The sequence below is a fragment of the Thamnophis sirtalis genome, unplaced genomic scaffold (assembly GCF_051295495.1).
Source record: "Thamnophis sirtalis isolate CommonGarterSnake01/CBP01778 unplaced genomic scaffold, rThaSir2_p1.2 scaffold_6, whole genome shotgun sequence".
Taxonomy (NCBI): domain Eukaryota; kingdom Metazoa; phylum Chordata; class Lepidosauria; order Squamata; family Natricidae; genus Thamnophis; species Thamnophis sirtalis.
In genome coordinates, this window is record NW_028261386.1 from 92601599 (window position 1) to 92629489 (window position 27891).

The following is a 27891-nucleotide window of genomic DNA, read 5'->3' on the forward strand; positions in this document are numbered from 1 at the left end:
TCACTGCTGGTGCCTACAAGCAAAAATGTAGCTATTTAACTATTAAGTAATGGCTTGTTTTAATTATATTTTAAGTCTCTCATTCCAGAAAAGTTTAAAACCAGATTTGAACTTAAATGGCCAAATATACAGTATCTATTTTTATTTGATTCATATAATGGTCACTGTTACATGATTCTAGGCAATTTAACAATAAAATGCACAAAATACATGAAATAAAAAATAAAAATGAAACAGCTAGCAGCCAGGCATCATCCAACCAATCATCCACGGAGCCAGGAGAAAGGCTATATCCCATGCCCAGAGGGGTCTAGTATAACTCGCCATGGCCAACTCACCATGCCAACATGCCACAGCCAACTTGTTGTCCGACAACTTTCCACAGAGTTACACTAATATCGAAGAAATTTTAGAATAGAATCATTAAAGGAAGTATGCCAAAGGAGGGACAGAATGAAAATAAATAATAAAAGTTAATTTTTAAAAATGACTTTAAATACTTGTTGAATTGTCTACAGCGAGTTGTCTTATGGTGAGTTGGCCTTGGCGAGTTGTCCCACGGTGAGTTGGACGTGATGAGTTAGCCAGAGAGAATTGGCAGTGGCAAGTTGTCTGTGGCGAGTTAACTGCACAAAGTGTCCCATTCCGTGCCCAGAGACCTAGGCATGGACTTTACAAAAAGCAGGGATGGTGGTCAATCTAATTTCAGGGGTGATGATATTCCAAAGGGTGTGGATCATGGCAGAAAAAGACTGTCCTTCTGGTCCGTGCTAGCTAACACTGCTAAGGATATGGTACTCAGAGCATGCCTCTCCTGCCAGATCTGATAAGATGATTAGATACCACTGGGGAGAGACATAAGTAATCCAGTCCCAAGCCATGAAAGGTTTTAAATGTGTCAGACAGCACTTTGAATTGTACCCAAATGCACACCAGAAGTCATTGCAGCTCCTGAAGCAATAGTCTTAGATGGACTAATTAACTGGCACCAGTAACTGCCCAAGTCCCTCCTCTATGCACCAGTTGAAGTTTCCAAATACTCTTCAAGGACAGGCCCATATAAAACAATTTGCAATAGTCAATCTGGAGGTCACAAAGGCAGGAGTGACTGTGAACAGGGCCCCTCAGTCCATGAACCAGTGCAATTGACGCACAACCTGAAATTGTGCAAAGGCCTTTCCTAGCCACAGCTGTCACCTGCTCTTGGAGCAGAGCTGCAAATGCAGGAAGACCTCCAGATTGTGCCCAGGGTCTGTTTGAGGTACCACCTCATACAAAGCCAAATATGAAAGGGTCCTAAGAAGGAGGTCCAAAAACCCAGAGCCACTCAGTCTGGTTTGGGTTGTGCTGAAGCCTACTGTGCCCCATGTAGGCCCCATAACTTCCAGACACAGAGAGAACTGCTGCAGGACACCCAGAATATAAAACTGAGTAATATCATCAGCATGTTAATTATATCTCACCTAATCTATTAAATGACCTCACCCAGCGGCTTCAAATAGATATTAAACAGGAGTGTACTAAGCTCTGCGGCACCCCACGAAGTAGGGTCTGTGGGCTGGATCCCTTCTCCCCTATCAACACTAATTGAAACCAATCCCAGAGGAAGGAAGACATCATGTCTTCCGCCCTCAACTCCTGGAACCAGTCCAGAAGGATGCCGTTTGTTGGTATCGAAAGCCGCTGAGACGTTAAGAAGAGCAAGGATGGATGCACCACCCCTATCCCACTCCTGCCAGAGGTCTTCCAACAGACGCACCCACACCCATCCTGCTCCCTCCAGAGGTCATCTATCAGTGTGATCGATGCTATTTCAGTCCCATACCCAGGCCTGAATCCTGATTGAAAGGGATCCAGATAAGCCACTCCTTCCAGAGTCCTGTGAAGCTGCCACGTAACACCTTCTTTACAGCAGTGCTCCTTTCTGGGTTTCCCACATAAATCAGACAAAAGAAAAAATTGTAGCTACCTGTGAGTGGACTCTGTAAAGCAATGTCATTGTTTTTGCAGCCAGTTTCCACAGTATAATACAATTCATTTATTGGTTTACGCAAAATAAACATTCCCAATTATGAGAAAAGTGTGCATGTATTGCCTCTTTGCCTTTGTAGTGTCCAATATGCTGAGAACATTTTTTTTTCCTTTTCATTTTGCGTAGGTCCCATCCTGGAATCCATCTTGGTTCAGAGCAAGAAAGGACTCTTTTATTGAATGAATGAGATATTTTTCTCATTGCCAGTGAAATCTAACTTCATTTTGCATAATGTGCAAAAAGACCAAGGAAAAGTCATGAAATGTAGTTCTTTCAAAATCCCCCATCACAATCTTTGGATTATAAAAGCATTAGCCTCTCTAATTAGACAATAACATGCCATTTTATTATTAGAGAAGCCATTCCAGTTTTAGCCTTTTTTTTCATTTCTATAGTGGTCTTCTGAAAAAGTTGCACTGGAAAAGACTGTCCAAGAGATTTACAGGGTAAAAGTGTTTTGCACAAAAGGTGACTTTTATACTTTGATATAGGGATACGCACAAAGAATGCAAACTAATAAAGTATTATTTCAAATGATCCTATTTTGACTTGGTCAGTTCACTGGGTGTTGATATGGAACTGCATTCGGTACATACATTTGTATCTTTCCTTTTTAAAGACACTCTCTGAAAGTCAATATCAAGACAGAAGAAACAGAAAGCGTACATCAGTGTCGGTTGCTAACCGGTTTGCTTGTGCTCACACGTGCGCAACACTTCTGTGCATGCGCAGAAGTGTCTGGGTGAGTGGGTGGAGCCTCCTGCCCCCCACTACTGGTTCGGCTGAATTGGGCCAAACTGGAAGCAATCCACCTCTGCCGTACATACCAAAGCTCATAGAGTCAAAGAACTCAATGTACATTTAAAGCTTAGACTTCCAAAAGTGCAGCAAATGTTTGACATGAAGTGCATACTTAAATCACAGCCTTTGGCTTGCAAACTTCTGCTACTTCTTTGTGTCAGCAACATAGAGCACATTTTGCTCATTTGAAGAGGGGGGCAAATGCCCATTAGTCAGATGTATGTGCTTGAAGCTCCTTCCTCCATCATTTTTATTTTCATTTTTATTATTTCTTTTTTCTTTCGTTGTAAGCCGCCCGGAGTCCTCCGGGATTGGGCGGCCTATAAATTGATTAAATAAATAAATAAATAAATAAATAAATAAATAAATAAATAAATAAATATGTCCTTTCACAGTCAATAATTGGGGGTGAGGGGCATTATAGTGTTGAACTAATCTACTCCAGCATCCATTAACTGAAGGATGTTTGAGAAGATAAGCAGTAAAGGCAAGCTTTGTTTTAAAAGGAAATGCTTGTGATTGTGTGTGTGTGTGTGTGTGTGTGTGTGTGTGTGGTCTACTAGGCATCTTGTTGGTATTCTTAGTACTCATCATGCACCACTTAACTGGAAAATTAATTTCCTTAAGTGAGCAAGCAAGTTTCAGTTCAAGGGAAAGAAATGATATTCATTTTAAAGGGTTCTAACTTGAAAAAAAGGGTGCCATGGCTTAGCAGTTAAAAGTGCTGAGCTTGTCAGATGGAAAGCTGACAGCCCAGGTTTGAGACCCATGCAATGGGGTGAACTCCTGTTACTTACCCCAGCTCCTGCAAACCTAGCAGTTCGAAAGCATGTAAATGCAAATAAATAAATTAGTACCACTTTGGTGGGAAGGTGATTGTGTTCCGTGCACTTTGGTGTATAGTCACGCTTGGCCAGATGACCACAGAAGGAAGAGAGGAAAATATTTTTTTTGTCAATGGAATTAATGAGAAGAAATGGTGGTGGATAATATTTATTGCATTGAGTTACCCACGTGGATTGTCCCATGGCGAGTTGTCCCATAGTGTGTTGGTCACAGGAAGTTGTCCAAATTGGCTGCAGTAAGTTGTCCCATTCTGCAAAAATAAAGCTCTCAGATGTTAGTAGTTTCTTTAACTTAAGGAACTCTCAGAACAAATATTTTGCCCAGCCATGCTTTCATAGCCTCTATAATTAATATTCTGATACAGATAAGCCTTCCTTAGAATTGATTTAGAAATTAGTTTTCAGATCTATCCAGGAATCAAACTACCAACCATTGGTGGGCTGCTGCCAGTTCGGACCAGTTCAGGCAAACTCGTAGTTCCAACCAGTGGCTGGGCCCACCCAGCTGCCCTGGCACTATCACGTCCTATATAATCACTGGTTTTTCAATGCTGTGGGGCAGTGGTTGGTTGCAGGCGGTACAGGCGTACTAGTGTGTGGCGGGAGCACCGGGTACTGTTCCAGTACGGTATTCCGGAGGGCCCACCTGCCCACCCACCCTCCTTACCTGTATTTGAGCTCCTCAGCACTTCCACACATGTGCACGGAGCATACGGCGCCTGCGTGATGCTCCGCCGAGCAGCTGGAGTGCCACAGAGGCATTGCAGGAGGTAAGCACACATGTGCGTGCTGCGCATTTGTGCGCGTGTGCTACATGCATTCATGTAGTGGATGCCGGACCCCGTTGCATCATACCAGTTGCAACGGGATCCAGAACCCACCACTGCCGTGCGGGCTCACATTTTTGGTGGTGGGCGAACCGGTTGTTACAGTATGTGATGCCCAGCTCTGCTACTAACCCAAGTTAGGACTTAATTCCTAGGAAATGAATTCAGTGTCTTTGATTGTCTAAGGCTCTAAGCTGTAAAGTGAAGTCTGGATTGTTGATGGGTGAATATTTTAAGCTATTTCAGTCAGAAATGATTTTTGTTTGGTTTTGGGATAATTGAAATATTTTAATTCTGTAGCTGAGTTTGCCTTATTGTATATAATATATAACATATAGGGAATTCTTGCTTACATTTAGTCAACCAAACTTTTTTCAATTTATAATGTTAATTTTGCTATTGCTGTGCATTCCACAAGTTGGGTTTCCCAGTCTGGATATTGTCAGAAAAAAATCTATTCTCCAAAGTGGAGATACATTTTTCTCGTGGCTATAAGTGGTTATCTCCATAAACTGTGATATTCAAGTTTACATCTATTGAAGTATAGGTAAGAACAGCTAATATATAGATTAGGCAATACTACGAATTTTGCACTTTGTAAAATATTATTGTTGTATGCACTGTTCTGCTACTCAACTTTATATTGATACATCTTATTGTGGTATTTGCAAATATACTACGTATATTTGCAATCAACTTTTCATTAATAATACTACGAATTTTGCACTTTGTAAATGTTATTGTTGTATGCGCTGTTCTGCTACTGAACTTGATATTGATGCATCTTATTGTTGTATTTGCAAATATACTACGTATATTTGCAATCAACTTTTCATTAATAACATAGTAAAAAGTGGCCTAAATCAGGGGTTCCCAAACATGGCTGGATGAGAAATTCTGGAAGCTGAAGTTACACATCTTAAAGTTACCAAGATTGGAAACCCCTGGTGTAGAATGATACAAGTGTTTTATTGATTGATAATTGACCAACTGACCATAGCCATGAAGGCTCATGAAAGCTATATATTAAATTGAAGAATATTGAGGGGAACCTCTCGGGGCTCCTCTTCAAGACCTTGTGCCATTTAATATTTTTACTAATAAACTGGATAAAAGGATTCAGGGGTTAATTATCAAATTTGCAAGACATAAAATTAGAAGTAGCTACAGCTTAAAAAAGAAAAGTTTAAAAGCATATAGCCAGGCAGAACAAGCAGGATGATAGTTAAGAGAGAAAAATGTCAAGTCTACATCAGGGGGAAAAAAAAGATTAAAGGTTGGGTGGATTAGCAGAAATTATAAAAAAGATCTGGATGTCGTGGGTGCTAAAAAGACAAATACTATTTGAGTGTATTAACATGGTTATAAAGGCCAGATTGCATGAGGTAACTTCCACACTTCATCCTGACTTGTTCAGATGGATCCCACTTGGAAAGCTCTGCCAATTTTGGACATTGCAGTCCAAAATCATACTGACAAACTACTCCAGGGAAGAGCTATTAAGATAACAAGTAGTGGTATTCAAAAAAACTTTTACTGCCAGTTCTGTGGGCGTGATATGGCTTGGTGGGTATGGTAGGAAAAGGATACTGCAAAATTCCCATTCCCTCCCCACTCCTGGGGGAAGGATACTGTAAAGGATGGAGTGAGCTCCCATCCTTCGCTCCAGCTCCTGGTGGGGACATGACACTGGGTATCCCCAACCTGGACTTTACCCGGACAGCAGTAATGTCACTGGCTAATCCTTTCAATCCAGAAGCACTTCAATGCTTTTGACATGAGTGCAATGTGACCTACATTTATTGATGACTGGAAGTTTCTTATGGACTTTTTGCATAAAAATGAAATAAAAACTTGTGATTTATAGCTTTGATTATTAGGACAGATAGATTATAGAAAGAAGAAGAATATGTTGTAATTTTAAAGAATTTGATTTCTAACTTTTATATAACTTATAGAAGAAAAACTGTTTTAGAAGCATTTTGTGTGTGGGTGGGTGCATTTCTGAGAATAAGAATCTTAGAATGTCACCAAGTATCTGTAAAGCAGGCTTTGTAACCTTAACCAAAAAAGACTTTATTGATAAGAAATACATTAAGGGGACAAACAAAAATTATTTTCGAGCCTACCAGAAAGTGTGCCAGAAAGGAAGCTGCAATCAGAAAGTCATCAAATGTTGAAAACTGCTGGATCCTGGAACCATGAGCACTTGGTAACTAATGTCATCAGATGCCTCTTTAGACCTTGCCAAACTTTCAAGCAGAATTTCTTTATGCGTAGCTGGGGATTGATTTTTTATTTTATTTTATTCTTTTTATTTATTTTTTCTTGAGAACAGTAAGATAATTGTTGTATTTTGTTCATGAAAACACTTGTTGCATTTGTTTTACTGTCTCTTATCTGGTGAGTTTCTTGTACATGTATGATGCTAAGTCAAAGTTATTAATTATGATTTGCTGAATAAGCCACTTTAAAAAAGAGCAGTAAACCACAAAAAGGAGCCTGTTAGCAAAAGGGGGAATCCCCCCCACCCTGCAAAAGTGACTCTGGAGAGAAAGGAAGGTTACTGAAATCTAGTATGTACTGGCTTAACAGATCTCTTATACATTTCTTATTATCTCTGATAACTTTTTTAGAAAAAGTTATGTTTCTGATCAGATTGCGGAATACAAAGTAATTGGTTGACTTCTTCTATCAAGAATGGGGAATTTCCCAGTTACAGTGTCAGGTAGTTCAAACTGACTTCATTTCAGGAACTGAATGCTGCCTTTGTCTCTTCTAATATGTTTCTTAATAAAGATATTTCTACTTTCAGGAAGTTTGGGTACAAAGTATATAATGTGGTAATCACTGTGTTTAGCAATCTACTCTTCCTCTAGAGTAGCTGGTGATGTAACAGGTAAATTGTCACTCACCAAATAACCCCATCCCTCCCTTCTTATTAAGCTAAACAGACTTCCCATTTGGTATCAGTCTGAGCCAGAATCTGGCTCTGCAAGCATGGTTGCCTTCCAGCCTCACTTTTGGGTTGTCTTCCTGACTGGGGCTATTCTTGGGGCCTCTGCTGTGGAAACATTCCTTGCTGCCGTCTATGAGCATGCTGTTATACTTACAGGACCCACCCCCAAACTTGTCTCTCCAGAAGAAGCCCTGAACTTAATGAACAGAAATCTAGACATCTTAGAAGAAGCCATCAAGACAGCTGCTGAACAGGTACAACAGATGCAGGGATAGTAAGTTCCACCTTCTTTGTTCTTGGAAGCAGTGGAGTCTCTTAACTGAACTGGCATTCTTCTCTTTTCTTTTTGTAGGGAGCCCGTATCATTGTGACCTCTGAAGATGGCATTTATGGGTGGGTCTTTACTCGGGAAACAATTTATCCTTATCTTGAGGATATACCAGATCCTGAAGTAAACTGGATTCCATGCAATGATCCAGAAAGGTAATCTCATCAAATCTAAGTAGAATCTCCTTGAAGGTAGAGAGTCACTTTGACTAGTGTGATTGGTTGCATATAAATTTAATAAATGAGCTTGATATACAAAGTAGTATAATGAGTCTTGGTTACTTCTCCATTCTTATAGTGAACTAACAGTGGGTTTTTCTAATGCTTTTGTACGCATACAACAGTGATTCCAATTTGTATTTGTACTGTAAGGGTAGAATTATTGTTGGTTGGATAATTAAGAATAGCCACACAACTTTATTTACCTCATATATAAAATATTATATTATGCTTTTCTTGGATTTTGTTTGAATAAAATTCCACATGCAATTAGAAAATGCTGTTAAAATGTGAGTTTTGCCAGTGATTCCTGGTGAAATTTGATTTTTCATTTTATAAAAACCTTTCTGAATTTAATTTATTAAAGCTGGGTTCTTTGGGAAGTATATTGCCATGATTAAACAAGTCTCTGAGAGAAAATGTTCATACACATTTTGCGGATTTCTTTTATTAGTTTATGTTGAGAATTATGGAGTTCTAAAAATATTGTTCCAGACTGAATTGTTAAGTAAACTTGTCTCTCCATATTTCTGTCACTAGGTGGCAATATAGCAATAGCTTTCCCCATGTAATGTAGTTATATTTTAAATTCCTTGGTTTATTGCGCTTTTGTATATCTGAGAGCACAATTCTCTGTAAAAAATCAAGTTAATTTCCTTTGGGGAAGTGCTGCCCTGTCTGAATATTATGACTCAAGCCTATACAGAGCTAAAAAAATGTTTTCTGAACAAACAACATTCCTTTCTTGGTGGAATTCACCTTATGCCTGCGATATCCCATCCAGCCCGTAGACAACAGATCAGGATCCACTGGACTTCTGGATTGACTCTGGGTTGAAATATGTGGATATTATCAGCAGAGATGTTAGCCCCACTAGGTAGACCAGACCATCAAATCAACTCCGCAAGAAAGTTTAGGATACTTTAATTCAGGGGTGTCAAATTTGTGCCCATGGGCCAAGTGTGTCACATGCTGGCCATGCCCACCCCTGGTTTAGCAAAGCGGGGGGGGGGAGTCCTGATATGTCACGTGACACCGCTGTGATGATACGGGTGTGGCACCCCTGCTTTAATTGATTCTGGCTATAATAATAGAATCTTGCAAATCTAATTGATCTGTACCACCTTCCTTTTCTTTCACTCCAGTGCAGTGGGGATATCTGCTTATACAATTTCCAGATATCATCTGGAAATTCTGATGAGAAATATTTCATCCCCTTTTGCCTAAGCAACAGCTTCTGCCTAGCTTCATCAAGTTTATCTTCATTACTTTCCATACCACTGATTCAATCCAAAGCAATGGGTAGCCACTTCCAAGAATTTTATGGAAGTACGGGTGATATGGACCATCTTTAAACTGAGCAAACTTCTGTTCCCTGCCACCCACCAACTGCCGTTACCTACTTAGAACAGATCAGAATTATTGTAGAGAAATACTCCGAACTCTTTCAGCCAATCAAAAGGATCCCATGTTCAATGGAATCAAACCAGAAGCTGTTTTGGAAAGGGCATATTTTCCCAGTCTACGTTTTGAAAAATGTCATCCACCAAAACAATTGAACCTTTCTCCCTCTGATGCCCTGGTCTGAACTGAGATGTGTAAGGAGTCCGAACAATTTATTCCCTTTAGGTAGGGGTGAAATTCAGCAGGTTCTGACAGGTTCTAGAGAACTGGTAGGGGAAATTTTATGTAGTTCATAGTACCAGCAAATACCCCTTCTGGCTGGCCCCAGAGTGGGGTGGGCATGGAAATTTTGCAATATCCTTCCTCCAGGAGTGGGGACGGAATGGTGATTTTGTAGCATTCTTCCCCTGCCACACCCACCAAGCCACGCCCACAGAATTGGTAGTAAAAAAAATTAAAATTCACCACTGCCTTTAGGGCACTCTGTAATTCAAGTCCTACCACGTTTCCAGCAGTCTTTCCTAGAAAAAAGTGTGGGACAGTAATTGTCCAGTATAGCTGAACCCAGAGAAGTTCTTTTCATCAGGGGCCAATCCACTGCCATCTTCATCTTGATGAGTAATATGATCCCCTCTCCTAATGGGGTATCGATACCTCCTAGACCCAGCTGCTCCTCCCTCCCCAGCCTCCTGAAGAAGCTAAAAGGACTGTGTATCCAAGCCAGAGGTAACAGAGCTCACAAGAGAACATCCTATCTGCTTCATGATGGGGTAAAACAAATCCCTACCCAGGCACAGTCAAGAATTCAGTGAATTTGAGTCACTTTATTAATAAAAGGTCATAGTAACACAACAGCAGACACTCCCTGTTTTGCACGGTTAGTCACTTACAGGCAGTGATGTGCTGCTGAATGTTTAAGAACCAGTTCTACTGGCTTCATCACCACTGCCAAACCCCTAACTGTGGAACAGCTGATTGGCACTCTAGGCATGGTGGCTGTGTGCCAAATTGGCTCAAAAGAAAAATTCCAGATACAAAACAGCTTCAGCACACCACTGTTACAATCCAAGCTGTATGGCACTAGTGAAACTCAACAACCTTAAAAAAAAAACCCAGCTTGTCACCATTGTATCATTTACAGGGAAATATTTTATAGATAATATTAAGGAAAAGGTTGCCCTCAGTCAAGATGAGTAACTGAAGCTCAACAATTTGGATGAATATTTATAGCAAGGTCACAGCCAGTTCTGTCTTAGGGCTGTCAGGGATGTTATGATATTAGTTAACTCTAGAATTCTGGTCAGCTGTGTCATCCAGAACAGGAGTGAAATGCTACTGGTTCGGACTGGAGAACCAGTAGCATTTTGTACTACAGGTAGCAAAGCGAACCATAGCAGACTTCAGAGCATTTCACCCCTGACCCAGAAGTATGGGTCTTGTAACTCTCAGGAATTCCTCCATCAGGACGGCCTGATGACTGAGACTAGAAATTCTCAGAATTGCCAATCTAGAATTACTGGCAGGCTAATGCAATGCTTCACCCAGTTAAAGATCATGATGAGAGTTTTAGTAGTATGTAGAATAATGTATACACTGTAAAATAATATACAAGCCTCAATCTTGATATATGTTATGAAGACACAAACAAAATATGTATCAGGCCACAGATAATAAATTTGCCTCTTCTTTTGGGGTCACTTTTCTAGCCACTACTAATATATTGATAGTAAGACGTCCATATATCATTTTTGCTTAATGTTTCCTTGAAAATATGTTATTCATTTCTGCTTACTCAAAAAAAAAAATCTCTTAAAGGCTTTTAATACTTAATAAAAGTATTTGTAGAATCAGAGGCTTTCATCAAAAGGAAAACCAGCAATTGCATGATATAAGCTCCAGCCCTTTGATCCAGGCATGCAATATTAAGATGCAAAGGGGGCAAAATGTGCACCATGATGGTACAGTGCTGTTTTCATCATTTGTCCTGCTGACTTCTCCCACCTGCTCCTTCTGAATCAATCAGCATTTAAATTTCTCCCTTCCTTCCTTCCTTATCCCAGCTCGGCAAGAATGCATTTACCAAGCTAGTATGTCTGCACTGTGGATCGATCTACCCAGTTTCTAGTTCCTGGATACTGCCTTTCTCATTCAATTCTTCCTTTCCATTTTAGGTTTGGATTTAACCCAGTGCAGAAAAGGCTTAGTTGCATGGCAAAGAATTATGGCATCTATGTGGTTGCCAATATGGGCGACAAAAAACCGTGCAACTCCAGTGATCCTAAGTGTCCCAGTGATGGTCGCTATCAGTACAATACCAATGTTGTTTATGATTCAGAAGGAAAGTTTCTGGCCCGTTATCACAAGGTAACTATTATTAGGATGACTAATATAGGCTTCAAATGTTGTAATGTCCATTAGTTGCTATCTAAACATGGTAGCCCTATCAGTCAGACAATCCTCTGTGTAAACACAGTACAAAATTCAAAGTAATACTGCTGTATTTGAATTAAAAGAAACATATACTCTCACCTGACATTTCCATAAAAGCTTCAAGGAGCAAGAATTGCTCCAAGTGCTACTTGAAGCATGAAACATTCAGTGGCTAACTTCTTCATTTTGAGAATATAAAATCCAGGTATTCTCAAAACCTTAGTTTTCACTGATTGATTCTTTTATAACATTGTAAAGGAAAGCAATAACTATCTACTAGAAAAACATCAGCATCACATGTGTTCATCCTTGTTTTTATGGGAATAATTTTCTTCTAATGATATAAATTGTCTTTCTCTCTCTCTCCGCTCCCCTTTTTATAAACAGTACAACCTTTTTGCCTCAGAAATCCACTTCAATTTTGCGAAGGAGCCACAGTTTGTCAACTTCAACACCTCCTTTGGGAAGTTTGGTGTTTTCACTTGCGCTGATATGCTTAACTTTCGTGAACCTGCCATCTCATTGGTGGAAAAATTCAAGGTGGACACCATCCTTTTTCCGACTGCTTGGTTAAATACTCTACCCCTTTTGTCTGCTGTTCAATATTACTCAGCCTGGGCAATGGGAATGCGTGTGAATGTCCTTGCGGCTAATATACACAAACCCAGTTTGGACATTACTGGTAACTACAATCTTTATATGCTTGGTTTAAAATTAGATCTTAATATGTGTAATGTATATAAATGAATACATACTAACGACTGGGTTCACACGTCAGAGAAAATCATAAGGTGGTTTGTTTGTCTTTACATCTTGTGTGCCTTCGGCTTTAAAGCTTTGGAACCATATTTAGCATTTAGCAGAAGCATTTTTTTCCAGTACTGCACATGTGCGCATAGCACGTCCCTGAATGAACCGGCAGTGGCAGCAGTTGGAACCCACCCCTGATATAATGTATAGGCAAACACAGTGGAAAACAAAATGTATTATTGCTGATGAGCGTCCAAGGTCTGTAAAATAAGGACCCAGATTGTTGGGGGCAATAGGTTGACTCTGTAAAACCACTTAGAGAGGGCTGTAAAGCACTATGAAGCGGTATATAAGTCTAAGTGCTATTGCAGTTGCTATTTTAATGATGAGAGATAGTGGGTTATATTTGATTTGGTGGCAGGTTTAATGTGCTTAGTTTTATAGTTTTAATATGGCTATTATGCTGTTTTAACTTTTGATTGGGAGCCGCCCAGAGTTGGTTATTAGATGGGTGGCTATATAAATGAATTAAATAAATAAAATATAGCAAAACATTGAAATGGGAAAATAGCAAGTTGGAAGTGACTCAGCATAATACGATAGAGACCATGTTGACCGAATGTAAAGAATAAAAAGGGAAGTGAGTCAGCACAATAGGAACAAAGTCAGAAGAACACAGAGAGGGAGGAACTGGAAGAAAAGGGTTTAAATTCACTCCTGTTTTATAAAAACCCTGCCTGCCTGATTGTTAAATAATTGCATTTGAAAATTACTCTAGCCAAATCTAAATTATGAACATGCCAAGATGATTTTGGTGTCAAAACTTAAGTAATTCAGTCATCTACGAACAATCTCCTGGTGGCTCCAACTCTTAATTCATTATTTGTTTTAGATGGGGCAATTGCATATAAAGAGGGATAATACAAACATGGATAAGTCTAGGACCTTTTTTGTAGGGTGTTTATTATTATTAGTTTATTATTAAGGTTCATTATGTATCATTCCTATAGTAAAATATAGAACCACTATAAAAACTGTGTTTCTGATTTTTATCAGCCACATGGATAAAATCCAATGGCTCAATTAGAGGAGTCTATAAAAGCTATACAAAAATAAATTCAGGGACTGGCTAAAGCTGTGAAACAAAAAATTAGATGGACAAAAAAAATTGATTTTTAAAAAACTTTTTAAAACTCTGCTTTTAAAATTATTCCAGGAGAATCAAAAAGCTGACAAAAACAGATAGAGGTGGGTTGCTGGTGGCGTTACTGCCGGTTTGCTTGGTTCACATGCACGCCTGTCGCACATTGATTGTGCATGCATAATTGCCTGTAAATTGTTCTGCGCATGCACAGACCATTATAAAATGACTAAAAAGCAACAAGGGAACCGGTTCGGGGGTATGGCCAGCCTGCTGTCCCTATCGGTTCGGCGACCTAGTCACAATTTCCACTACCGGTTCACTTCAACCGGTAGCAACCCACCTTTGATGCCAGACCACATTACTTTTTTTTTTAATTAAAATTTTTTTTTTAAATTTTAATTTAAAACAAGTACAACATCTTTCTTTACATGCTATAGAAAGTGTATCAGTTGGTCACAAATAAACTTTCGTACATCTCCTCCACAGTCAACAAACATAACTCATGTTAACTCAGGCATTTTAACTCAGATATTCATACATATCACCATCATCATATATCCATTTTAATTTGACTGTAATTATTATTTTAAAATATTGATGATAATAATAATACTCTTGAACAATACATGCCCACACCAGTGGGAAAAGAAAAAAAAAAGACAAAAAGAACAAAAAACAAGGCAGGGAAGAAAAAACAAAAAACAAAAAAAAAAGAGAGAGAAAAAGAGTACAGGTATATATTATTAAAAAAAAGTATATCAGCTGGTTACAACATGTTTTGGTGCATCTCTTCCATTAATTCATATTAATTCAAATATCTTAACTCAAATGTTTACCATATTGACATCATTATACCTCCACTTTTAGTTAACTACAGTTATTTAAGCATCCTTCAACCTTAACTATGCCAAAGAGTTAATCCATAACCACATGCTGACATTTATTTCATTTACTTGTTTGTAAAATCCTCTATTAACATCAAATCCTCATATCCTATTTTAGCTGAACATCCATAATATTTAATACCAAAAATTCCATCTTCCATGCAGTATAATTTATTATCATTCTCCCTTCTTTATGTAGTTATATCGTATATCATAACATTTTCCCCATATTAATTAACATTTCACTGTATATATTTTATTTTATTTTTTAATAGTGATAATTATTGTAATTAATAACCTTTATATATAGTCCAAAAGTATTTCCAACCTTCCTTTCTCATACCCAATTATTATTTATCATATCAACTCCACATTATATACATTACTATCAATATCAATTATTATTCAGCTATATCTATTACAAATAAGAGTAATTAGATTTAACTAATTTTAAGTTGTATTCTTCCATCTGTCAGCCTATGTCTCTCCAATAACAAAACCTTCTCAGTCCTATTGCCATTCTTTGAATAGATTTACCAAATGTTTTTATAAGCAAGTCCAAGCAGGGATATCTTTGCACCTTTTTGCTCAGGATGTCTCTGATGAGATAATAATGTTGTCCCAGGCTTGTTAAACTTTTCAAATTAACTTTAATTCTCAAGGGTGGAATTAAGAAATCTGCCAATGATGTTTCATAAAGTGTAGATTCTTTAATACTTCTCATTTCTCCTGCGCTCTGTCTCTTAAAATGAATCTTCTGTACTGCCCCCCTTTCCAGCATTGCATTTCTTTCTTCCTCCGAGATAGACCAGACGTCATTTCTCACATTTTTCATTTGTATTTCAGGAACATTCAAACATTCAACGTTCTCACCTTTTCCTTCATATTTTAATGTCAAATAATCCAGTTTTTTTTTTCAAATCTTTGATGTGAATCAAACAGCTTTTGAAATGTAGAAAAAAGTATTTGAAATGAGCCCTTGGGAATATAGATCGACGCCATGTTGTGTCGCAGTTAGAGACTCTAAGATATTTGCAAGTAAAAACACGTTGGGAGCTGTGCGATCTTATCTGATCTTAGACCAACACAGCCAAGCAATAAAAGTGTCGGATCGTGAAGGGTCAATTTGTAGTGGGTTAGTTTTACAACACACTTAGAAAGAGTCAGGGGGGAATGTTGAAGAATTCCTTAAAGCGTTTAAGAAATAGGGTAACCACCGACCATAAATCCATTTAAAAAAAAACCAATTCGCCGCTATATTCTTCTGTTCTTTGGTTTCAATTAGCTTAAATTTTAGTGCGGACCATCTCTCTTTGAGTAATAAAATCAGCTTACCAGTTGAATCCACTTTCACCATTCTTAGGGGCAACCTGCAGTTTCGGTTAGCATACAGCTAATCCAGAAAGGAGTTGGCAGGAGGGGTTAATTCCAAGCCCCCCAGAGACTTTGCGAACGTCTCTGAGGTCACTGGATCTCCCCTCACCTTTCACTGTCTCTCCGGGACAGCTAGGGTCCGACAACCCGACCAAAAATTCCTTCGGAATAGGGGAATTTCAGGAGTAGCCTGAAACTCCGTCTTCTCACTGCTAAGCCCCGCCTTCTTCCCAGACCACATTACTTTTGAAGTTAGCATTAACATATTATTTCCTGAAATCTGGCTATGTGAATTTCTAGGTATCTGGAATTATTGCTCCACAGATAGTTCTTGTGACTTTTATGTATCCATTTGGATACACAGGAGAGATTCACAAGTGGCTTTCTTCAAAGGCATTTCATTAGTCCTCACTTACCAACCACTCTTTCAACAACCGTTTGAAGTTGATGCTGAATGGTGCTGGAAAAAGTGAAAATTCAACTGGTCTTCGAATTTGTGGCCATTGCAGCACTCCCACAATTTCATGATCACAATTTGGATATTTGATAACTGGCTGCCAATTACAATGTTGCAGAGAACTGTGGTCATGTGATCACCATTTACCCCATTCCCTTCTGCCCTCCTAAAAGCAAAGTCAATGGGGAAGCCAGAAGGAGATCACATAGTGATCACATGAGGTCACACCTAACAACCATTTAAGGTAAAGGTTCCCGTCGCACATATGTGCTAGTTATTCCTGACACTAGGGGGTGATGCTTATCTCCATTTCAAAGCCAAAGAGCCAATGCTGTCCGAAGAGTATCTCTGTGGTCATGTGGGCAGCATGACTAAACACTTAAGGTGCACGGAATGCTGTTACTTTCCCACCAAAGATGATCCCTATTTTTTCTACTTGCATTTTTTATGTGCTTTTGAACTGCTAGGTTGGCAGAAGCTGGCACAAGTAAAAGGGCCTCTCTCTCTCCATTACATGGCACTAGAAATTCGAACTGCTGAACTGCCAACCTTTTGATCGACAAGGTCAGCATCTTAGCCACTCAGCCACTGGGTCCCTTTTAACAACCACCTAGCATTTGTTTAATGATCACAGCTGGAACTGATAAACCAATGTAGATTGGCACAGGCACGAGACATTTCACTTTATGACTGCATCACCTTAGCAACAGACTTTCTGGCCCCATCATCTGTCAGTAAGTGAGGACTACCTGCATTCTTTTTGCTATTCCTTCTATGAGGGACACTAAGATGCCGCTTCAGATGCAGGATGAAGTTGAACAGATGTTTAAGAGACAGATTTCTGAACTGATCAGGATTCGAATTCTGACTCATCCATGTTCAAAATCCAGATCTCTTGTATTTACTGGTTCCACCACAAAACCGCGGAGGACAAAATCGCGCTCCACGAAAACATCGCGCTGTGATCGAAAAATGTAAAAATAAAGCGAAAACCTTACCCTAACCCCCCCAAACTTAACCCTAAACCTAACCCTTAACCTAACCCTAAATCTAACCCTAAACGTAACCCTTAACCTAACGCTAAACCTAACGCTAACCCTTAACCTAACGCTAAACGTAACCCTAACGCTCTAAACCTAACCCTAACCCTTAACCTAACCCTAACCCTAAACCTAACCCTTACCTTTATGTGAATCGGCTTGCTTTAATTTTAATTTTATTTCAATTTTTAATTTTTTTGTCGCGCTGTGATGACGTCAAATGCGCGCTTTCGTCGAGCGAGATTTTGTCCTCCGCGGTTTTGACGGGTCACGGTATTAACTCCCCAAGGGTTGTATCTGGGTTTGTTTCTGGTTCAGCAAAATCTTCATAGGCCAGTTTCTAACAAGAACTTAACAAGCTGCATTCCAAATAACTTTTTTTACCATTGTGATCTACCGGTAGATGAACAGATCTGTCCATCTCTTTTGTCTTTACAGGGAGCGGCATTTTTACACCCAATGGCCCAAAGGCGTATCACTTTGATATGGAAAGCCAGAGTGGCAAACTCTTGCTCGCAGAAATTGAGGCACGTCCCCGTCTTTCTCCCACCTACCCACCAACTTTCAACTGGAGCTTGCATGCATCAGGGCTTCCACATTTCTCACCAGAGAGCCTAGTATTTCACAACAGTATCTATTTTGATAATTTCACCTTTACAGAACTAGCGCAGGAGGCAGGAAACTATACCGTCTGTCAGAAAAACCTCTGCTGTTATTTGAACTACAGTATGGCAGAGAAGCAAGAGGATGAAGTTTATGCTTTGGGTGTTTTTGATGGGCTTCATGTGATTGAAGGAGAATATTATTTGCAGGTAAGAGACTCAATGAGGCATGATGGGTTGTGGGACTTTCGTGTATGGAAGAGAGAAGAGCAGGGATCCATATCTGAACTGGACCAGGTTATTATTGTGACTAGGGCATGTTGCCAACAGTTAGATTTTCAGCTAAACTGTTCTTCTTACCAGCATCTTTACCACAGTGGAAGGCAGCAGGCTATTTAGAAAGTCAGCAAAAACCAAATGGCACATAAATAGCTTTGACGTTCAGCATCAGTATCTTCAGTATCACATGCCTGAAACATCTGCTTCGTTGCCTTAGGGTATGGCTGACCTCAATAAAATACTTTCTACTGAATGGAAGGGGAAAAAACTTTCTGTGATAAAGTACTTTCTATGAATTGAAGGGAACAAAAACCTTTCAGCTTGACAAACCCATCAGGGCTACATATGCATAAACAACACTCCCCCCCACGAAAGACTATTCTTCCATCTTTTCTCCATATTTAGTTATTTGCCAGATTTGTATAGCTGCCAAAAGTGATTCTTTTGGCATAACAAAAGAATAACAATTTATGTTATGTTATGTTATGTTATGTTATGTTATGTTATGTTATGTTATGTTATGTTATGTTATGTTATGTTATGTTTGTTATGTTATGTTATGTTATGTTATGTTATGTTATGTTATGTTATGTTATGTTACGTTACGTTACGTTACGCTACACTACGCTACACTACGCTATGCTATGGGCATAACAATTAGATGAACACCCCCCCCCCGCCACCCTATATATTGCGTGTGTTATGGGCCGATCCACCCGCCTCCCACCTGTAATTAGCTCTGTCGTTTTTACTTCAGACATGTTAATCGATGGAGGCTTAGCTACTGTTGCTTCCTCCATTATTGCACACAGCTTGGACTGCTCATCTCCATGAGCTGAGCTGTCCGATGTTAGTTTGGATGGTAGTTTTTACACTCTGATGATTTTAGCAGAGGCTAACGAAAGCTTAGTGGATAATATATTTTAAGTTCCGGAGATCGCAATATCTGTCTCTTCTTTTATAGCTATACCTGGAACTTGTGTCTTTAGGATAGTTCGATATATATACACATACACCAGTGACGTGCTGTGAGGTTTATGGCTGGTGAGGCAAGCGGGCAAAAGCCACCCTATGTTGCACACAGCAGCAGGGCGTTCGGACGCCCCAGCGCTGTGTCCTCCAAAGAGTGGGACGTGTCTATGGCGGACATGGTGCCGGGGCTTTAAAGCCCTGCTGCCATGTCCGCCATACCGCTCTGTGGTGGACACGGCGCTGGGGCTTTAAAGCCCTGCTGCCATGTCCGCCATCCCGCTCTATGGGGGGATGCCAGACCACATTACTTTTTTTTTTAATTAAATTTTTTTTTTTTAAATTTTAATTTAAAACAAGTACAACATCTTTCTTTACATGCTATAGAAAGTGTATCAGTTGGTCACAAATAAACTTTCGTACATCTCCTCCACAGTCAACAAACATAACTCATGTTAACTCAGGCATTTTAACTCAGATATTCATACATATCACCATCATCATATATCCATTTTAATTTGACTGTAATTATTATTTTAAAATATTGATAATAATAATACTCTTGAACAATACATGCCCACACCAGTGGGAAAAGAAAAAAAAAAGACAAAAAGAACAAAAAACAAGGCAGGGAAGAAAAAACAAAAAACAAAAAAAAAGAGAGAAAAAAAGAGTACAGGTATATATTATTAAAAAAAAGTATATCAGCTGGTTACAACATGTTTTGGTGCATCTCTTCCATTAATTCATATTAATTCAAATATCTTAACTCAAATGTTTACCATATTGACATCATTATACCTCCACTTTTAGTTAACTACAGTTATTTAAGCATCCTTCAACCTTAACTATGCCAAAGAGTTAATCCATAACCACATGCTGACATTTATTTCATTTACTTGTTTGTAAAATCCTCTATTAACATCAAATCCTCATATCCTATTTTAGCTGAACATCCATAATATTTAATACCAAAAATTCCATCTTCCATACAGTATAATTTATTATCATTCTCCCTTCTTTATGTAGTTATATCGTATATCATAACATTTCCCCCATATTAATTAACATTTCACTGTATATATTTTATTTTATTTTTTAATAGTGATAATTATTGTAATTAATAACCTTTATATATAGTCCAAAAGTATTTCCAACCTTCCTTTCTCATACCCAATTATTATTTATCATATCAACTCCACATTATATACATTACTATAAATATCAATTATTATTCAGCTATATCTATTACAAATAAGAGTAATTAGATTTAACTAATTTTAAGTTGTATTCTTCCATCTGTCAGCCTATGTCTCTCCAATAACAAAACCTTCTCAGTCCTATTGCCATTCGTTGAATAGATTTACCAAATGTTTTTATAAGCAAGTCCAAGCAGGGATATCTTTGCACCTTTTTGCTCAGGATGTCTCTGATGAGATAATAATGTTGTCCCAGGCTTGTTAAACTTTTCAAATTAACTTTAATTCTCAAGGGTGGAATTAAGAAATCTGCCAATGATGTTTCATAAAGTGTAGATTCTTTAATACTTCTCATTTCTCCTGCGCTCTGTCTCTTAAAATGAATCTTCTGTACTGCCCCCCTTTCCAGCATTGCATTTCTTTCTTCCTCCGAGATAGACCAGACGTCATTTCTCACATTTTTCATTTGTATTTCAGGAACATTCAAACATTCAACGTTCTCACCTTTTCCTTCATATTTTAATGTCAAATAATCCAGTTTTTTTTTTAAATCTTTGATGTGAATCAAACAGCTTTTGAAATGTAGAAAAAAGTATTTGAAATGAGCCCTTGGGAATATAGATCGACGCCATGTTGTGTCGCAGTTAGAGACTCTAAGATATTTGCAAGTAAAAACACGTTGGGAGCTGTGCGATCTTATCTGATCTTAGACCAACACAGCCAAGCAATAAAAGTGCCATGTCCACCATAGAGCGGGATGATGGACATGGCAGCAGAGCTTTAAAGCCCTGGTGCCTTGTCCGCCATCCCGCTTTATGTGTCCGCCATAGAGGAAAAATTTCCTTAGACCAATGGAAGATTTTAAAAGCAGAGAGGACCTATGGAAAGCTTCAAAGAATCAATGCTGGATGGAACCAAAGCCGCCCTGCTGCCCCGGCGCTAGAGGCAAAAGTCGCCCTGCCGCTATGTCCAAAATCCCTGCTGGCCGCTATTTCCCACATAAAAAATAAAGTGCCAGCCCACACGTCAGCAGAGGCAGGTAAAACACACACACACAAACACACACAAATTACTTACACTAATACAATTACTTACAAATTACATTAATTTTGAATTCCTCCCCTCTCCCTCCGACCCACATACCTTTTCCAGCTGTGTCACAGAGGATTTCAACTCTGCTCTTGTCTGCCATGATGAAAGTGTAAAAAAGGTAAAAAGAAAAAGGCAAGAGCTGCTGAAGTAAGGCTGAATTAGCTGCTGCCAGGGAGGCGAGAGAACCAAGTGCCTCATCTACATAGGGAATTTTTCGGCTTTTAATCCTTGCTTAACTCTGCTCAAGTGATCATAAAGATAGACTGAGGCACGTGGTTCTCTCGCCTCCTCCTGTAGATAGCACTTTTTTTAGAGGCTTTTTTAAACAGGTAAGCACTAAGCAGAGTCATCCACTGTGACTCTGGCAGCAACTAGCTCAGCCTTTTTCCTTTTAATTTTTTTTCTTTTCATGATGACAGTGGTGAGGCCCTGCCTCCCCTGCCTCCCGTGACTGCATGTCACTGATATGCACACATGCACGCACGCGCGCGCGCGCGCGCACACACACACACACACACACACACACACACACACACACACACACACACAAAATAAATAGTATAAAAAAACAAATATAAAATTCCCCTAGGACAACCGAGGATAAAAATGACCGCCTCAAACAATGGAACCATTTAAGTAACTCTCTGGTTCCCTGGGAGCCTCAGGTCTAATGACATTAACTAGGTCTTAAGGACTTTCTGAAATGATGAGCCGGGCTGATATAATTGGGAAGAGGTGGTCCCTCAGATAACCAGGTCCCATGCCAAGGTGGGCTTTAAAGTTTAAGATCAACACCTTGAATTGGGCCTGGAAGCAAACTGACAACCAGTGCAGCTCACAGAGCTAGGGTGTAACATGTGCTCTTCTGGAAACACACATATTTTAGTTATAACCATTCTATGAGATAATTATAAAAGAGTGGTGTATGGTGTATGACAGTTCTCACAGAACAATCATTTTCTAGGAAAAGGACTGAAATTAAAAAATGAACTATTCCTAATAGCTTCATTATATCTAAAAGAATCAGGGGGTCCTGAAAAGACTTGCTAGAGGAATATGGCGTACAACCTTTAAAGGACAGGTTACAAAAATACTGTATTTTTCAGAGTATAAGACACACCTTTTTCCCTCAAAAAAGAGGGTGAAAATCTGGGTGTGTCTTATACACTGAATACAGTGTGTACCGAAACCCCGCCTCTTTGGAAAAATGGACGTGCAGAGTGTTTGGGAGGCTTGCGAAGTGCTCCTGAGGGATGGGGAGGGCCGTTTTTACTTATTTTACCTAGCACCCAGGAGCACTCTACAAGCCTCCCAAAGCTCTGCATGCCCCCCCCCCAAATGAGGCATGCAGAAAGTTTGAGAGGCCTGCAGAGTGCAAAAACTTTTCTTTAATTTACCTCTTCAAAATCATGGTGCGTCTTATACTCCAGTGCATCTTATAAAAACACAATAATATTGAAGGGCTTGGTGTCAAATGATATTTGCTCGTTTACTCTTTTCTTTTTAGTTTTAGCAACCTCCTGAAAATAGACTACTCTATATTGCTTGAGGTTGTATAGATGGTATAGGGTTTCCTGCCTAGGCAGGGGTTTGCACTTGAAGATCTCCAAGGTCCCTTCCAACCCTGCTATTGTATTGTATTAAATCCCCCGGGAATCTTTTCAACTGAAGAAATGGAAGTAAAAACAATGTTAATGCATAAGTGCTTAGTAGCAGTGTAGATTGTTCCAGTTGTTGGGCAGTTATTCTTCATTTTGATTGACCCAATTCCATGTAAGCCTTTTTCCCCCCTCTGACTGTAGATCTGCACACTCCTGAAGTGTAACAACACAGATCCTAAGTCATGTGGCCAGCGAGTTGATACTGCTGCTACCAGGTTCAACTTCTTTTCCCTCAGTGGCTCATTTAACACTAATTATGTGTTTCCTGAAGTGCTACTCAGCGGGACCCAACTGGCTCCTGGAGAATTTAAGGTAAGATTCAAACTTCAGCAAGCATATTGGCTTCTTGTGATATTTTTAGGTTAAGAAATAAGCTGCTTGAAAAATACATACACCCAATGATGGGATTCAGCCAGTTCGCACCACTTCGGGAGAACCAGTTGTTAAGTTTCTGAGCAGTTTGGTGAACTGGTTGTTGGAAGAAATCATTAGGGCAGAGAAGCGGTTGTTAAATTATTTGAATCCCACTACTGCATACACAGTTACAAGAATGGTGTTGTGATTATGTTAAAAGCATAGCTGCAATTTCACTAGTCTCTATGGAACAGAACAGAGTTGGGAGGTCTTCTAGTCCAACCCCCTGCTCAGGCAGGAAACCCTATACCTGTGATGGCGAAACTATAGCACACATGGCAGAGGTGGCATGCAGAGCCCTCTCTACTGGCCATCGCCCCAGGTCAGATCTCTGTGGTGTTTCTTTTGTGAGCTTCTGTTTCCCTGCAAACGACAAAAGAGAAGTTCATGAAAGAAAAAGACCTTACCCCTTGCTGCACTGCCTGTGTTGGGATGGCCTGCTTCCCGCTGGCCAGCTGGTCTTTGGGTCTCTGCTGTGCATGAGTGCAAGTCCATGGATGTCCACGCATGTCCAAGCAGGCACATGCAGGCACACATTCATGCATGCCCACACATGTACGTGTTCACATACCTGCACATCTTTTAGTTTGAGCATGTGCATGTGCGCACTTTGGCTACTCAGTGTCTAAAAGGTTCGCCATCACTGCCCTATACCAGTTCAGACAAATGGTTGTGCAATCTCTTCTTAAAAACCTCCAGTGTCAGCACCACAACTTCCGGAGGCAAGTTGTTCCATGGATTAATTGTTCTAACCGTCAGGAAATTCTTCTTAGTTCTAGGTGCTTCTCTCCTTGATTAGTTTCCACTCATTGCTTCTTGGCAACCGTTTTGTTTTAGTATCATTAGTTGACAAATCTGCCATGTGATTCATCTAATATACTATTTTCCCTCAGTGAAGAAGACTTGCACCCATTATATCCAGCAAGTAACCACTGGAAAACCAGTAGTGTGTTATGACCTAGTTTGCCTAGGCAGTGGCAGACTTCAAAAGAGTCATTTATTGCTTTGTTAAATTCCACAGCAAACCACCCTATAAATTCCACCCCAAACTTCCCTGAAGGCAGCCACAAACAAAAGCCAGCAAACAACAAAACCAATTCACAAAGGCAAAGAGGAAGTCCAAAAATAAGCTGCAAGTTCATGGGACAAGGTCCAGAGTCAAGGTCCACAGGGCAAGTCAAGTCAGCAAGGCAAGACTCTGGCAGAAACATGAGTCAAGATTGAGTTTTTCCAAGTCTGGGGGAGTGCATGCCAAAGCAAACAATTGTTCCCGACAAAGACAATCTCCCCCTGGCATCTGCTTAAGTCAACCCTAGCCAGGTATTCCTTGAGAGGAGGGGCAGGGAGACCTTTTCTGGAGCAGCTTGCAAACCTCTTTTGAGTTTGCCTCCACTCTACTCTCCATCAGATCAAGTGGGGAAGGTGGCTGTTCCTCATCAGAGGGATTTGCTGTCTCTCATCACCACCGCCTGATCCTCCCCCATGTCTGTGAGGGCAGGCAGCTCCTGTTCGGTTAACCTACTTCCCCTAATGCCTGGGTGGCCCTGGGACAGCATCGTCCTCAGCCTGTGGCCTCTCCAAACATTCCAGAGAAATGCCATCCCCATCAGATAGTCCCAGTTCCAACTTCTCCTCCTCCTCTGAACTGGGATCCAATGGGGACAGTGACAGTGGTAGGTGAGGAACAGCTTTTCCTGGAAGGGGTGAGGGTTTCATCTAAAGCAGGCTACATTAGACTATCACTGAACCATCCCATTGACCTCCTGTCCCTGTTCTCTATGGTTGTATACTAAATTATTCAGCCAAGAAAGACAAACTGAGTCCCTATGTTCTTAATTTCTAAGCTTATAATAAAGAGAAGGTTTAACCATGTTCTGCTAGAGCAGTGGTGGGTTGCAGGCGGTATGCCCGGTATGGGCAGGTGTACCGGAGTCTGCCCAGAGCACCGGATAGCGTTCCGGTACGGTGCTCCAGAGGGCCCACCCGCCCGCCCGAGCTCCTTACCTGTCTTTCAAGATTTCTGCACTTCTGCGCCTGCGCGGGATGCGTACAACGCCTGCGCGATGCTCTGCTGAGCAGCTGGAGCGTCACAGAGGCTTGCGGAGGCGGTAAGATACATGTGTGTGCTGTGTGCGTCCATATGGATGCCACCAGGCCCGTTCCAACTGTACCGATTAGAAAGGGATCCGGAACCCGCCAATGTGCTAGAGGACACTTCAATTGCCATCTAGAGTCCATGCTATAGTTTAGGCCTATACTGAGAATCAAAGATTAAACCCCTGAACCTCAAATCCGTCTTCATATTTGAGCTGAGTTCTGACCCTTGACCACTATGTGCTTATACTGTAATTTATGACAAAACATCTCTGCCAAACATCATCTGTAATTCTGGCCCCAAAAGTACCAGGGGCCAGAATCATAGAGGGCTCCAAACAAACCAGGCCATTTCCCCTCCAAGATCAGTGAGTAACCAGCTTTTATCTTTATTTGGACCAGGCAACAGTAGAAATTGATGAAACTGCAACTCAGTTGCAGTTTGAGTTTTGCAACTGAGTTTTGCAACTGAGTTTTGCAACTGAGTTTTGCAACTCAGATGGCAAGCTGCATAAGGCAAAAAATAAATAAAAAATCCTGATTGGGAGTTGCTGTGCTTAATTTTCAGTGATTAAGCTGTCTGTATTCTCAAGCTCATTCCTTCTCCAATAAAAGGTTTTGCGCATGTGGTTTTTAAAGGTATACTTTTTTTTTTACCTCCAGGTTTTGCCTGATGGACAGATGATAAGTGAGAAAGGCCTGTCAAAACCACTTTTAGTGGCAGCTCTTTTTGGAAGATGGTATGAAAAAGACTCTCCACACCCTACCTCCACCACACCATGAACCAGGCCTTTACTTTCATGTGATCAATATTATTCTGTGGTTTGAAAATATTAACCCTAGCATAGAAATTATGTCTATTTTCTAACAATTCTGGTAGCTAAACAAAATAACATTCTTTCTCAGAGAGTCAAGGCCACCGTGTCCTGCAGCTGTTTTGAGGTGACTGGGAGGCATCTCCAGTTTTGGATGGTGCTTGATTGGATCAGGTGATGGACATGTGGGTGCTGGGCAGGGATTTGAACTTTCTTTTGGGTGGGGAAAACCTGGAAACTTTCAGATTCAGGATTTCCCAGATGCGCCAATATGAGATCTCTAATAAAATGGAACTTTGAGGAAATCCAAGCTTCGGAGTCTTCTTTCATTGGGGGTGTTATTTGGAACCCTGACAAAAACTACTTCTGAAAGATGTGTGTTTAAAAGTTCAAAGACATTGGGACATTAAAGATAAAAAGGTCACAACTGGAAAATAAGAAGACTCTGCTATTCCAATAAGTGAGTCAACTTATGCAAGCTGACTAGCCAACAGTTTTAACCATACAGTCTGGCACGTATAATAGTAGAGAAATTAATTGCTTGCCTCAATTTATTATGCTTATGCTGCTAAGATTGTAAGGAAACAGGAACTGTAGGCTAAGAAATCAATTTAAAAAGGTGGAAAGGTAATCTAGAAAAGAAAAGGAAACTGGGAAAAAGGAGAGGAGACAGATTAAACACAGAGATGTTCATGAAGAGGGGAAGAGGCATTCTGAGAAGATTGTGACTCAGTAGTGTTTGTCAAAGTGGGCTGCAGAGGAGGGATTTGTGCTTCGGGTTGAGGGAATAAAAAGCTGATGAAATCTGTTCCTAGGTGTCACCCACATAGCTGGACACCCACTGTTGCAAGAACATATTTTACTGTTTGCTGCTTCATTTCATGACGCTTTCAAATTTCTGACTGGTGACTCTGTTCCTTGCACTCCTTTTTAAGTTTAGGAAATCATGTTTTCCTTTAAAGCAAAACCATTTATTTTAATGTGAAAAAATTAGCCCTTTGGGGGATCATTAATCAAACAATAAGGCTGTATTTTGAAATTCTTGAGTATTGCAAATATTAAGGAAACAAGCCTGAGTGGAAAAGGAGAAGTTACAATATATTTTAGGGTAGGGGTCTGCGGTCTGCGGCTCACTATCGGGCCACGGCCCATTTGGAACTGGACCGAACAAATAGGGGGGAGCAGGTGTGCATGTACAGCTCCATTTGCATGAACAGTGGGTGTACGCAATCCCTACTTGTACAAACATGTTCACAAACATGCCTGTGGCTGA

At 40.0% G+C, this 27891-nt stretch overlaps 2 protein-coding genes across 4 annotated transcripts in view; both read left to right on the forward strand.

The window, feature by feature from the left end:
* SLC18B1 (solute carrier family 18 member B1) overlaps positions 1 to 2570 on the forward strand; it is a 37237-nt gene extending 34667 nt beyond the window's left edge. For all 3 annotated transcript variants that reach the window (XM_087718444.1, XM_014057531.2, XM_087718446.1), the window contains one exon: positions 2159 to 2570. In XM_087718444.1, coding sequence (XP_087574570.1) covers positions 2159 to 2211 — 53 coding nt within the window. In that variant the 3' untranslated portion in view covers positions 2212 to 2570. The remainder of the gene's footprint in view (positions 1 to 2158) is intronic.
* A 3053-nt stretch (positions 2571 to 5623) lies between these two features.
* Positions 5624 to 26928, forward strand: VNN3 (pantetheinase). The gene is made up of 7 exons (XM_087718447.1): positions 5624 to 7718; positions 7817 to 7947; positions 11586 to 11778; positions 12232 to 12526; positions 17932 to 18305; positions 23437 to 23607; positions 26467 to 26928. The coding sequence occupies exons 1-7, from the start codon at positions 7506 to 7508 to the stop codon at positions 26584 to 26586; spliced, it is 1497 nt and encodes a 498-aa protein (XP_087574573.1). The 5' UTR covers positions 5624 to 7505; the 3' UTR covers positions 26587 to 26928.
* Positions 26929 to 27891: the final 963 nt, after the last annotated feature.